This window comes from Erpetoichthys calabaricus, chromosome 3 (assembly GCF_900747795.2).
Source record: "Erpetoichthys calabaricus chromosome 3, fErpCal1.3, whole genome shotgun sequence".
In the NCBI taxonomy this organism is placed as follows: Eukaryota; Metazoa; Chordata; class Cladistia; order Polypteriformes; family Polypteridae; genus Erpetoichthys; species Erpetoichthys calabaricus.
Window position 1 is genome coordinate 250,241,833 of NC_041396.2, and position 16,839 is coordinate 250,258,671.

The following is a 16,839-nucleotide window of genomic DNA, read 5'->3' on the forward strand; positions in this document are numbered from 1 at the left end:
AAACATAATCATAAACAGGAGTTTGCACGATACGTTGGCGAGCTCTGTAAGCTGTGCTTTTTCTTTGAAGGACAGGTGTGGGGCAGACTGACTAGCAGGATGACGCCGGACCTCGTCCTGCATCGAAACGGTGCCATCTTTCACCTTTACACCTGATGCTGCCTGTGCTTATCGACACATTTACAAGACAAAAGACACTGAATGGAGAGGTGCAAGCGGATTTAAGGTGGGCCAGATTTACAAGTTTTTTTTATAAGCTTTGGTAATTCTAGTGTTAAAACATGAACCATTAGCAACAGAAAAAGTGATGTCATTACCTTAGTGCAAGGCTGAGCATGACTGTATTCTTTTCTGAAACTTTTGCCATATGCAACAGCAGGCTAGGTATGCCTGCTGTATGTGGTAAGGCCACAATTAACTTTACTGTCATCTCACGCTTGTGACAGATGCAGACTAATTGTCACCACCAGTAATGATAACTGACAAAAAAGCCATGTTTTTATCAAATGCTTCATCTCCATGATGCCTGATCTGAGAGTCAGTAAATGATTAGCAATTACTCCTCCTTAATACAAATGCTTCCTTACAAGCCTCAGCTTGACATCAAGCCTCCAATTCTGAAAAATATAAATTCAAGTTATGCAAAATGGACTGACTGGAATTTGCCAGATGCTGTTTTCTTTATATGTATATAAAATATGATACCTGAACATTTATAGGCTATTTCTAGTGCTTCTTTAAATGTCTTTTATTTTTAAAAACATTTATTTTGAGTTAGTTTTAAATGTGTTTCTTTCCTGCTTTGTGAAATTCTTTTGGACGATTTCCTCTGTGGAATGGTGCTAAATAAAATAAAGACTGATAAACTTTATGACTACAATGTAATACTTTTCCTTGTTTCTTCTTCTTTAATAGGAAGAACAAAAAAGTTGGTCATACTATTTCCTCCTCCCAATGACAGGTGTGCTAGGTTTTACCAACAACTCCAAACTAGCTTTGTTAGTGTGAGTGAGTATGCCCTGTGATGGAACTGCATTCCATCCAGGGTGTGCTTCTGCATTGTGCCCAGTGCTGCCAGGAAGACCACTAGGTAAAGTACATGTAATTCTGAACTACATGAGTAGTTTTCTGCAGTGGGCTGGCGCCCTGCCTGGGGTTTGTTTCCTGCCTTGCACCCTGTGTTGGCTGGGATTGGCTCCAGCAGACCCCCATGACCCTGTAGTTAGGATATAGCAGGTTGGATAATGGATGAATAAGTAGTTTTAAAAAAAATGTATATACATATACATGCACATATACTTGTGTATATATGAATATGACAATGAGAGAGAGAAAGAGACACACCATTTCCCAGCATATGCATTTTGTAAAGGTTTACAGTTAATAAAATTTGCAAATGCTACACACTCTAAGAACTAAGAATTAACTGAATGGATTAAAAATAAAACTAAATTTGAAACAACATAATCTGAGTTTCTTGTGCCAGACAGGCCATGGATAATCCAGTTTTCAAAAAAACATGCAAATTGCAGACCATTTGTACACATTAGATTCTAACTTTTTATTAAACTGTTCCTGTCTAAAGTAATTTGTCCTGTTGCTGTATGCCTTTCTTGTTGATTGTTTTGTACTATAAATAATTTAAAAAGTCATGCCTTACATGAAAAATATATTTTCATACCCAGAGAGAGACAGAGAGACAGAGATAATATATCAAAACCATATAAAAAATGATTCAATAGAAATACAAGGCAATTACCCGGAGCACCATGGTCAAATATCCAGAGGCAATTTCTACCTTCCAGTTTTTCACCTGGCTACTTAATCATTCCGGGATATTCATCACTGTTTTTGCAATGTGGAGGCTACAAGAAAAAATAGTTGAACATTAGTGTACAGTGCATATCACCTTTTTCTATGTGTTTAAAAATATATGTTTATAGGGTCACATGGACAGAGTAATGTGAAATTCATATTTGCATTTGCTAATCAACATGCAACTCTTACATGACTACAACTCTTGAAAAAGCTGATGGTGAGATATTTTTCACTCCGTAAAAAAAATATATATTAATCAATTACATAACACTGCATATTTAACACCAAACAGTTAAGTATTAACAGTGATTATTTAGAGCAGGAATTTCACCATAGGATTGGGAGGATCGTGAATGATATAATTTATTAAAGTGGGAAAATAACAATACTCTTTCCAGACCAAAAAAAACAAAACAACAACACATAAGAATTAAAGCCTTTTATTATTGTTAGTTGTACCCCAATTATCTTTTGAGTAAAGTACTAAAATACATAATTCATGCATTTTTGGGAGACCAACAATTTGAACAACCAACTACTAAGTTGCAAAAATTTAAAATTCTGGCATTTCACATTTGAATGTGTGAATTTGAATGTGATAACAAGATGTACTGCTGGCTAATAAAACACAATAAAAAGTCCAGATTATGGAATTAGTCTTTGTATTTAGCCTTGTAATCGACTTTATGTGTTTACAGATGTCCATCCAGTAATGCACCCATTTATTTCTTATAATCAGGGGTCACCTGATGCCAGTGTCTCTTGCAGGAGCACAATGCCCAAGGCAAGCACCTCTATATCTCACAGCACACTACTTACTACTAAGGGGTGACATTTTTAAGTCATCAGTTATACCTGACCAACACATTTCTGGGATGTGGAAGGATAACAAATGCTTGTACAAACTCTACACAGGCTATAGTTACTTTAAACAAAGCTCATTACCTATATCTAGTGTGTAACAGTAAAAAAAAAATAACTGCTCCGTATGTTTATTCAATAATAAAATTTACAAATCATTATTTCAAAACTTTTATCTCTCAGCTAATCTAATAAAGCAAATCTGATTTATGCAAACCTCTCTAATGACATCTAAAATTTAAAGGCAAAGTTGGAGGGGGGTTGTGGCTGCTAAAACAATGTAAACCCATACTAAAACAAACTACATACCAAATCACTGAAGCCAAATGAGTGGTAGCTTGTATAGCATTTAATATTTGAAGACTAAAGGGAAAGCACATATACAACATATCAAAATGGTACAGGAGTTCCTGGGATGCTGACTTCCAATATGAGTACTATACAGCAGGCTCGTTGTGGTGCTAATTTCCATATATTTCCAATATCAGAGTATCAGCGACCTCACTTATAAAGCTTGAGTACACACACAATGAAGCTAAAATGTGCATATACAACATCCCACACAAACGTTGCGGATTTATAAAAAAAAATTTTTAAAAAACTTGACAAGGGAACATGAATAGATTTATGGCAATTCTGACCCACGTTTATAGAACATTTCGGAGAAACTGGGAAATGATGACACTCTTCATCAAAGTAGGAAAATGCAGCCAACCAAGCTAAACGATGACTTGTGTGCATAATAATTCACTCAATAAAACACTGAGCTGTCATAATAAGGTAATTGACATGACAAACATTATTACAACTCAAAACTGATGAATATGATGTACAGACTTTAGTTCCCTTTTAAGAGTACCAATGCTACATACTATTACCACAGAATTGTTTTGGTTTTTCATCAGTTTATATTGGCTACCTGTTGTTACTTATCTGGGAACTGTCCAATTGGTCAGAAATATTTTGGCTAAATTTCACTCCATTAAACTTCACTTGTACTGGAAGCCATTAACCAACTGGTGTAGCAGTAAGGCCAGTTTTTGTATGGTGTGGGTGCATATACATAACATGTTTTTGCCAACCTAAAAAGGCAATTTGCAGCATTGTTTAGTTCTCCTTATGTAAGCATATTGCAATAAGGGCATCCAACGAGAATGAAGCTGCTTTTGTTAACTGTAAGCAGTGACATTCCATTAACACAAAAGTCAACAGTGGTGTCAAAATGTGGCTGACAAATGTTGGGGCTTGGTGGCCTGGGTCGACTCATGACTCATTTTATTTTCCATCAAAGTAGCATTGGCAGACAAGACAGTACTGTACATGATAAATGGCTTTGTTGGTAAGATAACTGGTTGAACCCTCAGTGTTTGATATGGTCTGTGCTATTCTATATTAACTGCAGTCACATAGTGTGCCAGGTGATAATGGCTACCCACCCCTAGGACACAGATGTGTGGCACCATAATGCCACTCATGATCTTGGGCTCTCATTTGCGAATACAGCCAGAGAATACCACTCAATGAAATTCTGCAGCACTGTGACTGCATATGTATGAGGCTGATTAGCATGCTCCATATATGGATGCTTCGGAGTGGCATTCAAGGTTTATTCACATACACATATTTACAAGTTGATTATTTTATAAAGGGTAAATAGTGTAGAAATGTGTGTCCACCATATTTTATAAATATTTTTTTGGAGAAAGCATTTTCCTGTTTTTTGGGTGTGGCTCACACTCAAATCTGCACAAAGATGTATAAATGAGGCCCCGGGATTTTGGGACTTATGAAATTTTAATTAATTTGGCAATCCATAAAATTTAACTTTTTAGCAAGCTTATTTAACCAGCCAATGTTTCCTATCTCAAAATAACAAATGTCAAAAATCAGGCAAAATGACATGTTAACAAACTTGATTTTGCACAACAGCTTTAAAAAAGAGCTTTTATAAATGAGATGGTACAACTTGACATATTATGAACAATTCTATTTGATGTGGTACTGATATGTCTGAATGTTTTAAATTTTTTTCATTAATGTAAGCAGTATTTATATTTTAATTACGAAACAGAAAATGTCAGTTAATAAGTGTAGCTTGAGTACATGTTAAATCTGGTATTCCATGATAATATTTCTTTATAAAGCCAATCTGTAGTATGAGGGAAATACCACTGTCAAATGAAATGTAGGCTTTGATGATAGTTTTATTTTTTTCTGAAAGCAGTAGGCTAACACCCATAGATGCCATAAGGCATCTGTTGCTGCAGAAATCCCCTAGTTAGAATCACGACTGTAGCTGTTCACATGACAATGGACAGTTTGCATAGCTTTAAGACAGGGCTGTCCAGTTAGCTTTGAGTAGGGGCAAGATTATTAAAATAAAACCAGTTGAGAGGCCATTGTTTATCATGAAAACAAACACACACACACAACTTGTCCCTGGTATTTTTAATTATGTTTTCAATTACAAAGGTTTTAACATCATCAGAAATTGCATAAGGAGATTTAGTCTTTTCAGTCTGTTTATTTTTATCATTTTCTCACATCCATTTCCTAATTTACCTTTTCACCTGTAAAGTGACTTTTTTGAAAAAGGGAAATGGAAGTCATTCATATAACATTTTTCATTCTAACAACAAAAGTGAAGTTAAGCCTATAAGTTGACAGTGTGATGCAGGTGCTGGCCAATGATGGACGCTCAATTATTTGTCCTAATGTGTCTAATCATTTGTATACAATGAACCAAAATTGTATTAAAATGAACAGCCTTCTTGAATAACAGAATATTTCCTGACAAGCCCTTTAAGTTTAAGTTAGGGTGGGTGGTCTTGAAATCACTGCAGAAGCTACTTTCTTTCTTCACTAATAAATTATTTTTGTACATTCAACACACACTTACATTGTCCCAGCTGGAGTAAATGTATTGCTCTCCAGTAACTGTTAGTCATTTTTCCCCAAATATTGACTCTTTTTGTTCCTTTTTTAATTTAGAAAAAGACGTTCTGGCAATAAGACAAGACAGTTGAGCTAGCTATATGGATATAATGCAAGTGAGACAAGAGAGCAAAAGAGCTCTTGGCAGCCTGCATCAGCTCATTTACATTATTACTTTTTGGGAGACTAATTATTTGCTGATATGTTAGGACAAACTTACCACCTCTGGATGGGATAGAACTGTAAGCGAATCAACAGCTTCAATCAAAACATTTTCTTTTGCAATTTGTAGATGTACAAATACAGTATGTTCATATTACATCATTTGAACCCAGAAATCACTGCTTTTACAGATAGTTGCAATTTATTAAATTGATTTTTGTGTATCTTTGCTTTTATAAATAGCTGGAGTTTATTCAATTGATTTTTCCCTATCGCTCTTTAACCATTAGAGGCTCAGAATGCTCACACATTTATAACTACAGAATGTGAAAGGTAAAACATTAAACTGTATAACATGTACATATACTATAGAACACAAAGAAAATCATTATGTTGAATAGTATTATGTCTGTTTATAAACCTTTTATCTGATATGTCAGTTTGGTTGTAAGGTGACATGAAATTCAAGACTGCATGGAAATGACTTGTGGTTGCACTATGCTGAAGAACGAGTCCTGTCCTCTACATTCCTCATGTGTGTGGAACAAGCAAGCATAGTTTTATTATTAAATCTGCATACATAGTTACAAATGGGTTGCAGAAATATCTGAATTGCTCAAATTAGACTACACATATAAATGCAGCTGGGAAGCATGGGGGCACAGTGATTAGTAGTGATGCCTCAATGTGTTTCAATCCTAACTCTAGTACTGGTCTGAGTGGAATTTTTCTGACACACCTCAAATATATATATGTATCATTGATTGACATTTCTGTATATCTGCCATATGTAAGTTTTCCTATCATCATCCATAATTGTATTTCTTAATAATGGACATTCACTTCTGTTGTAATGTTTAACATTGTATCATATGTGTTTATGTGTGTAAAAGGTATGGTCAGTAATTTACTGCTTTTACATTAAGTTATAAATATGTGCAAGTGTTCTGAGCCTATACTCAATAAAGACCACAATACAAAAGTAAACTGATTCATACTGCCAAGAAAGGCTTTGGCCTTCCATAATGTAGCATTGAATTTACTGTGTTTAGAGTGCTTGGAAAAACCCAGAGACACGATAATAACATGCAAAATCCACATAGACCTAAACCAGGCATGGGATCTGAACCCTGAACACTGGATTTGTGCTATCCAACTATCTACAACCCACACCGATGTAGAACATCAGATGGATCTTCTTGAGAAGTATTGTGTCATTGTGGAAATCTCCAGAAATTTATATAATGGAAAATGGAACAGATCTGTACAAAAATAGGACCAAGTAAACTGTGTGTTGATGACTTCGAGTTAATAAAATACAGAATCTTTAAATAGCTCCCAGAGAAAAGGGTACAGTTTAACATTCTTGGAACTGTACCTCTAATTACAGCAAACTCTTTTTTCCTATATTACTGTACTATAGTGCACTTTTTAACTACAAAAAACAAGGCCAAAAACCAAAAAAATAATTAAAAAAAACACACACACACACACACACACCACACTTCAGAAAATGGTAAAAAGTTTTAATTTTCAGGAAAATATGAGTTGTTTAACATACTCTGGAAATTAAAAATAAAGTTTCTTATTGAAAATATTGCAAAAGAATCAATATCACAGTAAGAATGAAGAATGATGAGTGAAGAGTCTGACATACAGAAATTACTAAATGAGTTCAATACAAACTCTCTGCCAGACAGGAAGGAAATAAAAAGATGTCACCTAACACACTCTCAAACTTTCATCCAGCAGTCACTTAACATGACCAATCTGCTGGATGACTGAAGAGCTGCAAATACTACAAACCTTTAATGCTAAATATGATCAAAAAGTACTCCCAGCTCTTAACATGAAGTTTCTTTTAACTATTTATGCCTGAATGTGTTTAGAGAATACATTAAATTCAAATTTACTATTACAATTACAAACACATCCATCAACTTCCTGAACCTGCTTTTTCCATTATCTGTCATGATTTGGTCTCTTTAATTTTTCTCCAGCTGTATGTCCGGAGAACAAAGCCAGGTAAGTTTCAAAGCGGGGATAGGCTGAAAAATAGTCCATACACAGCCAAATCACCAGTCGAGCTAGAAATCAGTCTAGCTTTAAATGACTGAAAAATAAAACTTAACGAAAAAATCTGCCCAAAATGAAAATGAACAGTTGCTTAGTCCATTAGATTGTAAGTTAATCATAAAAAAAAGAGTTGAAGATAAAAAGTAAAAAAGTTACCGAAAAGCAGCAGCGACCAGTCACGCCAGTGATCGCTCAACCGGAATATATACTCGAAAAACACATTAAAAAGACTGAAGACCAGCACCACATAGACATACAGTATACATTACATTTTCTATTCAGAGTACAAAACCTTTCACATTTTCTCACAATTATGAAATTTTAGCAACGGACCACCCCAGCAACAATTTCATTAAAAACCTCAAAGAAACAACTCAAATAATATGTTTTTTCTATCCATTTTTTAATATTTCCTCTACGTAGTCTCCATTGTAGATATTGTGTTCAACACCTTGCTCTTGAGTCAGTCAGTCAGTAAGCAAAGCTCTCTTTCTGTTTTTGACTTTTATATAAGGAAAGACAATGCTCTTGATTCATTACCACTCCAATCACAGATCATAATAGATGTGTATATTACACATACGTTTCCAGATTTACATCATGTGTTATGGTTCCAAATTGTGCATTTGCTTATATGCACTTTCATGTCTCTGTATGATGGGGGAGGGGGTTATATATTCATTTTATAGCATTCACCAACTTAGTAAGTACTGTATTTACAATCAAATAACTCATATTTTGAATCCAGTGTTCTTCACAGCTTCTTAAATCCTTTATTTGTCTATGGTATAGATAGATGATTTTCTCAGCTGACACCACTGAAAGACTTCACTTGAAATTTTAAGCAGGTGGTTGGATGAAGAAACAGGTGTGTTGCAAAACACCATTTTGCCCTTTTAACTTGTGCTCTCAAAATATTTGTACTTTGGTGTCCGTGGTCCGACAGCTACTTTAACCACTAATTTACACCAATAGCGACATGTTCTCATAGCATATCCATTTACTTCACACCGACTCGGCTACTGAAACATTACCAGCAAGAATAAAAACAGCATCCTTCTTAGTATTCTTTTATGTAAATTATTCATGTATCAAGTAAGGTATTAAACTGCATTATTGTTCATTGGGCATTTTATTTTCATTTTGAGCTTGCAGCTTCATTTAGCAGGCGAATTGAGCTTTCCTATTATAAACAATGAAAAATTCAACATATAATGCATTTTGCACAACATTTATAAATGCGTTGTCCTGGTGATCTCAGAATCCGATTAGGATTGAGGAAATCCAATATACATCCATAATAAGTTTGTGAGCAGAGGTTAGTAATAGCATAATAAATATTCGATTACTTAAAAATAATGTCAAATGTTCACAGGGAGGAGTTACTTCACTGCTCATTATGATTGAAAGTTAAAGCTTCCACAAGAAATGAAGATGAAATACTTTATGGCAACAAAGACACATCCTGTTTGCTAAATATTTTCATCTAATACCCTAAACGTTTAGCATATTACATTCCTGTCTATGTAGCCAAGATGTATTCTGATATTGCCAAATTAAACAGTTGTTGGTTAACTAAATGGCTCAGTAATGAGATATGTATTATTTCAAACTATCTTTCACAAAAGCCTGTGTCAAATTGAAAACAAATACATATTTGTATTTGTGAAAGAATTAAAAAAAAAAATCTTCCAACATTAAGTGAATTTGTTTTAAAGAACATGGCATTTCTTCTTTTTTTAATTTCTGAGCACTGGGTATTTAGTAATAACTAGGGGGCTCCGCCCCCTGCTCGCTTCGCTCGCCAACCCCTGGCGTTGGGACATGAGAAAGAGTCAGATGTATGAATTAGATATAGAATAGTGTGCAGCTTTGGATGATGCCCATAGAAATAACAAATAGAGTGTTTGTCATATATTAATGTTTTATTGGAATATTTCTTTGTATACAACATTAGCAGTAAAGATGGTGTCTTGTCCTTGAATGAGTCTTCCTTGGCATGGATTATTTATAATTTCAACTTTAACGTCAGATGAACGGCGAACACGTGAGAAGGCAACATAAAGTTGTCCATGTCCAAAAACGGGTTCAGAGAGGTAGATGCCAACCTTGTCCATGGTTTGTCCTTGTGATTTGTTGATGGTCATGGCAAATGCAGGTTTAATGGGGAACCTGTCGGCGTTTCAATGTAAAAGGTAATTCTAGCTCAGAACTTGTAAGGTCAATTCTAGGAATGAGAACAGTATTGTTAGCATGTGATCCTGTAAGAACTGTCGCTTGAATAACATTGCGTGTCATGGTGTTGACGACTAACCGTGTGACATTGGATAAACCCTGTTTTGTGTTAAGGTTTCTTAATAGCATGATTATTGTTCCGTTTTTAAGGGCAAGGTCGTGTTGTGGTAATCCGGCAGGGTTAATAGTGTTCAAATATTCTAAGGGGAAATTTATATGTTCATTGTCGTCATCAGAGTCAACTTTGTCTGAGCTTAGAAAGATCTGTGTCTCTCCAGGAAGTAATGAAATGACTTGGTTATTAATGTGATTAACATTAATATTTTTTGGACATAATATAGTGCGTTGTGTTAACAGGGGTATTTGGTCTAATGTGATTGCTGTTCCAAATATCTGTTTTACAAAGTCGTCTGAGATAAAGGATTGTGGAATGGAAATAATATCTGGGTGAAGTCCATCTGTATTTGTGAGTGTACCATTTCCCAGTTGTATTAGCCAACTGTTATATTCTGGATCTGGACATCGCATGTTTTGTACCAACTGTATTGTTTTAAAGCAATGCCAATTGTCTGCGTATTTTAAGGTGGACTGAACAATAGCTGAGCGCATGGCATGTGGAACAATAGCTAAGCATTGTCTAAAATCTCCTCCTAATAAAAGAACTTTTCCTCCAAAGGGAATATTATTATTCATCAACGTTTGTAGAAGTTTATCAATGGTGTTGAGTAAGTGACTGGATGCCATTGTACATTCATCAATAATTATCAGTTTTGCAAGACGGATGTCTCGGGCATTGCTACTGTGAATGTTCATAGTGGATACTGATGTCTCTGTGATTGGGACCGGTATTTTGAATATTGAGTGACATGTACGACCATTTATTAACAGATTTGCTGCCACTCCGGAGGATCGCAGTCACTGTTAATATGTTTCCTTTTCTGCAGTTGAACGGTTAATAGTGCTTTATTGTAAGGAGATCCACCTATGCTGACACCTATGCTGTCTAGTGTGAAGGTGTTGACGTTCACTTTAGAATATGTGGCTTTGGGTGTCACTTCTTATGGATGTGTGTTTGTTGGGGGGGGGGGGGGGTGGGTGAGGATTGTTGTTGCGCGAGCGTCTTCTTTCTTTTTGTGTTCCTGTGTCTTGTTTGAATCCCCCTCTTTGTGTGTGTCCCGTCCGTTGCTTGTAGGGTCTGTGGGGTGGGCTTCGCTCGCCAACCCCTGGTGTTGGGAATGACAAAGAGCGTGATGTATGAATGAGATATAGAATAGTGTGATGGTGTAGATGATGCAAATAGAAATCAAACAATAAAGTGTGTGGCACAGTGTAAAGGTTTATTTGAAAAATTCTTTGTACACGCCGTTTAAGTGTAAAAGGTAATTCCAGCTCAGAACTTGTAAGGTCATTTAAGATGGTTATTGTTGTGATCAGAGTCAAGTTTGTCAGAGCTTAGAAAGAGTTGTGTCTCTCCAGGAAGTAATGGAATGACTTGGGTATTTATGTTTTCCACATTAATATTTTTTGGACATAATATAGCGCGTTGTGTTAAAAGGGGCATTTGGTCTAATGAGATTGCTGTTCCAAATGTCTCTGTAACTAAGTCGTCGCAGATAAAGGCTTGAGGAATTGTAATAATATGTGGCTGAAGTCCATCTGTATTGGTGAGTGTACCATCTCTCAGTTGTAATAAGCAATTGTTATGATCTGGTTCTGGACATCGTATCTTTTTTACTAACTGTATCTTTTGAAAGTAATGCCAATTGTCTGCGTATTTTAAGGTGCACTGAACAATAGCTGAGTGCATGGCATCTGGAAGAATAGCTAATCACTGTCTAAAATCTCCTCCTCATAAAAGTACCTTTCCTCCAAATCGAATATTATTATTCATAAACGTTTGTAGAAGTTTATGAATAGTGTTGAGTAAGTGACTTCATGCCATTGAACATTCATCAATAAACAACATTTTTTCAAGACGGATGTCACGTGCAGTGCCACCGTTAATGTTCATAGTGGATACCGATTTGTAGGATCTAATGCAGTTGATAAAGATTTAACTTTCAGGTACATCGTCAGTTGTAAGCTTCTGTAGATATTCAGTATATGAATGTAAAGAAGGCAGTCTAATTTGACCCTTTTGACAACAACGTGTAAATGTATAACTTGTATTGCCAGTTGTTTCTTCAGGGAAGTGAACTGAATGACAATGATTGCAAATGACATTCATTAATCCGAATGAATTTTCCTGGTGTATGTTTTCCTTGTGCCGTTTGAGAGGCGCGTTGTTGCATGTGTAGTATTTGGGACGTGTTGTTTTGGAGCTGTAATCGATTTGCCTGTGCTGTGTGAGAAGCCCGTTGTAGCCTTCGCTGCCATTAACGTATGTCTGAGACGGGAGGTGTTTCGTTTTGAATCCGTGCCTGTTGCGATGCAACACTTTGATTGATAGATTGCGTAATGTGGATCTAGGATGTAGATTTGTGCATATTTGCGTTGTTGATTTGTTTCAGGGTGCACTGTTCCAATGCGATGCAGTATTTGTGCACATATGCGAAAGCAGTATGGTCCATTGCCTTTTGGTGGCCTGATATTTACTCCGGTATATGCAAAAGCAAATGAATTATTGTAGGATCTAATGCAGTTCATAAAGTTTTTACTTTTAGGTACATCGTTAGTTAGAAGCTTTAGTTGAGCTTTGCGTTTTTGGAGTCGAGACATTTTTTCTTATGGATGTGTGGGGGGGATCGTTGTTGCGCGAGCGTTTTGTTTCTTTTTGTGTTCCTGTGTCTTGTTTGAATCCCCCCTCTTTGTGTGTGTCCCGTCCCTTGCTTGTAGGTCTGTGGGGTGGTTTTGTGTTCTTTTTTTTGGTCTTCCATGGGCTTGTTGAATCCCCCTCTTGGTGTGTGTCCCGTCCCGTCCCGTGCCTGTAGGGTGGGGGGGTGGTGGGGGGGGGGGGTATGGTCGTGCCTTGCTATTGTGCGCTCGTCTGTCCTTTTTTTTTTGGTGTGTGTTTAGTTTCGTGTGCAATGTGTTTCGTGCTTTCCCCTCGTTTGGAGTACTCTTTCCCCTCGTTTGAGTACTCTTTTATGTGCCTTTTCCTTATTTTGGTGCTTGTTGAGCCTCATTTTTGTGACTCCTTTCTGTATGTGCTCACTCCTGTTTTCTGTGCTCTTGTCGGACTCTTTTTGCGCCTGCGTCTCTCGCGGCCCCCTCATCCGCCTCTCTCCCCCCTCTTTGTGTGTCCCGTCCCTTGCTTGTAGGGTCTGTGGGGTGGTTTTGTGTTCTTTTTTTTTGGTCTTCCATGGGCTTGTTGAATCCCCCTCTTGGTGTGTGTCCCGTCCCGTCCCGTCCCGTGCCTGTAGGGTGGCGGGGGTATGGTCGTGCCTTGCTATTGTGCGCTCGTCTGTTCTTTTTTTTTTTGGTGTGTTTAGTTTCGTGTGCAATGTGTTTCGTGCTTTCCCCTCGTTTGAGTACTCTTTAATGTTTTTTTTCCTTATTTTGGTGCTTGTTGAGCCTCATTTTTGTGACTCCTTTCTGTATGTGCTCACTCCTGTTTTCTGTGCTCTTGTCGGACTCTTTTTGCGCCTGCGTCTCTCGCGGACCCTCATCCGCCTCTCTCGCCCTCTTTTGTCCGCCTTTCTCGGGTCCTCAGCCGACTCTCGCGGACTGTTTGTTGCGCCAGCGCAGTACGTCTTTTTGCAGCTACGGCCCATGGCCGGATGTGCCTGCGTCCATCATCCGGTTTAGCATTCTCGGTTAGTAATATGGATTGCTGAATATACAACTCAGTGTCCAACCCACTTTAATCTACACTGCCTGGCCAAAAAAAAAAGTCGCCACCTGGATTTAACTAAGCAAATAGGTACGAGCCTCCTATTGGATAATTACTGCATAGGCGATTATCTTTCAGCTGGCAACAAGTTATTTAACCCCAACTGCTACAATGAGTTGCTTCTCATTTCTTAAACAACCATGTCGAAAGACACATCTCATGGTCATGGAAAAGATGTTAGTCTGTTTGAGAAGGGTCAAATCATTGGCATGCATCAAGCCGAGAAAACATCTAAGGAGATTGCAGAAACTACTAAAATTGGGTTAAGAACTGTCCAACACATTATTAAAAACTGGAAGGATAGTGGGGACCCATCGTCTTCGAGGAAGAAATGTGGCCGGAAAAAAATTCTGAAAGATCGTGATCGGTGATCACTTAAACGTTTGGTGAAATCAAATCGAAGAAAAACAACAGTATAACTCAGGTCTATATTTAATAGTGAAAGTACGAGCATTTCCACACGCACAATGCGAAGGGAACTCAAGGGATTGGGACTGAACAGCTGCGTAGCCGTAAGAAAACCACTAATCAGTGAGGCAAACCAGAAAAAAAGGCTTCAATTTGCTAGGGAGCATAAAGGTTGAACTCTGGAGCAATGGAAGAAGGCCATGTGGTCTGATGAGAACAGATTTACCCTGTTCCAGAGTTGAGAATCTTTGGGATGTGCTGGAGAAGGCTTTGCGCAGCGGTCAGACTCTACCATCATCAATGTAAGATCTTGGTGAAAAATTAATGCAAACACTAAATGGAACTAAATCTTGTGACATTGCAGAAGCTTTATAGAAACAATGCCACAGCGAAAACGTGCCGTAATCAAAGCTAAAGGCGGTCCAACAAAATATTAGAGTGTGTGACCTTTTTTTTTTGGTGGCGACTTTTTTTTTTGGCCAGGCAGTGTATTTCAAGGTTGCTGGGATCAGTACCTATTTCAATAGCACTTGACAAGACACCAGGCCAGCTACACATTAAGATATAAAGTTTCTTTTAAAAGACTGTTACTTTAGTCGATCCAATAGTAAAATAACCAGAACTTAGTTCTGGCCTCTGCAGCACAAACTTGATTAAATCCCAGAGTTTGCACGTAGCCTACAGCTGCAAAGCACTTGCCTGTTTTAGAAAAGCAAACACTATTAGAATTTTCCAAAATATTGGATCATCAAACTATATACTGAAAATCTTTACACATTTCTCCTATTTTTCAACTGAAATGACAGCTGAAAGAAAAATTACATATATACATCTCAAATCATCATTAAATAGTATGCACAGACATTATTTCCAACGCAGTAATAAATTGAAATAGCAGGAGATAAAACATGTGAGATAAAAAGAACATCCCGTAAACATACATACTGTCTATGTGTACCAGCAATGTCCATATATGCAAAGATGGCACTCTCATCAATCAGCAAATGTAAAAGGCATTCAAATTGCAACAGCATTTTTTATTTTTTAACACTTTCCAAAAAATGAAACTAATTAAATAAAAATAAGAGCATCTCAAAATTTCATTTAAAAATCATGGTACCACTGAACCTCAAATGATTTACCACGATAATCACCAATAAACAATCCTCCACCCTGCTCCCATCTTAACTCTAAAATTCAATACGGAATGAGATCTATGACATATTACTAATCAACAGAAACCATGAACTACTGGACAGTATCTAATGTGTAACATCAAGTATTTTTAAAATTGACATGCAGACAAAGCCTAATTTAGAAAAGACCTAGACTGAGCCCCCTTGTCAAGAATCTCTGAAAGGACTTTTCATTTTCTGAACTCTGAAGCAACTTTGGTGTAGATATAGCAAGGCAACGCATGAATGGTGACACACTTCTTAGCACTGTTCCAGAGGGTTGGTTCCTGCCAATGCTAGTACAAGACAGACTCCATCCCCTACCACACTGTTCAACATTAACTGTGACAGATGACAGAAATTATCTAACATTCTCAACCTCATTTAACCTAATTCAGGGCCCTGGGACTCTGAGTCTAATCACAGCAGCACTGGGCACCAGTCTATCGCACAGCCCACACTCACTCACTCACCCAAACAACCCACACCTTCACTTACACAGGGGACATTTTGGAAGGACCAACTAACCAAACATGCATATCTTTTGGGATGTGGGAGGAAAACTCACAAAGGCATGGGAAGAATATGCAAGCAAAGCCAACCGAGGAGATGGATCTGTGGGGTCCTGTACTTCTTTGTATAAAGTGGAACTGATAAAGTATAAATAATATGTAAACAACTGAAGATTTAGAGAATAAAAATGTGATTCTCAATCCTGCTTATTCGATGTCAGGACCCACAGTGGACTGAGGCCTAGAATAGCAGATTCGACACAAGGCTGGAACCAATCCTAGATTGGGCTACCAGTCCCCTGCAGATTCCACTCATGCACATTCTTACAGTCATACTCATTGACAAATATGAACCCATGAAAATGAAATTAACAGGTTAAGCATAGACGTAACTTTTGTTTATTCTCTCTAACAAATGCCACATAAAATGGAAAAATAAATTCATCTTAATATTTCTGGATTTTGTCTTAGAAATTTAAAGATATGCATTTTTCATAAATTTCTTTCATTCTTTAATAATATATGGAACCTTGTAAAGCACTCATTATAATTAGATTGAGTGATCTTATAAAGCTTTACTTGTGTGTCATTTACCAATTTTGATTATTGATAAATTAGAACAATTATAAGAATAAAGCAAAGTCATGATATCAGGATTAGGAATGGTACAGTTCTAGTACAATCATCCATTTCCAGAATTTCTTTTGACTATGTTACTGGGGCAGGAATGTGGAGCCTTTACAGACACAAGGCAATAACCAAACTTACACTGGTATACTGAAGTGCTCCTAAATGCATGCCACTACGTTATCTAATCCAGGCAAAA

At 37.0% G+C, this 16,839-nt stretch overlaps 1 protein-coding gene across 2 annotated transcripts in view; it reads right to left on the reverse strand.

Moving 5' to 3' along the window:
- st6gal1 (ST6 beta-galactosamide alpha-2,6-sialyltranferase 1) overlaps window positions 1–16,839 on the reverse strand; it is a 136,889-nt gene that overhangs the window by 113,636 nt on the left and 6,414 nt on the right. For both annotated transcript variants that reach the window (XM_051925219.1, XM_051925218.1), the window contains exon 2: window positions 1,760–1,865. In XM_051925219.1, coding sequence (XP_051781179.1) covers window positions 1,760–1,771 — 12 coding nt within the window. In that variant the 5' untranslated portion in view covers window positions 1,772–1,865. The remainder of the gene's footprint in view (window positions 1–1,759; window positions 1,866–16,839) is intronic.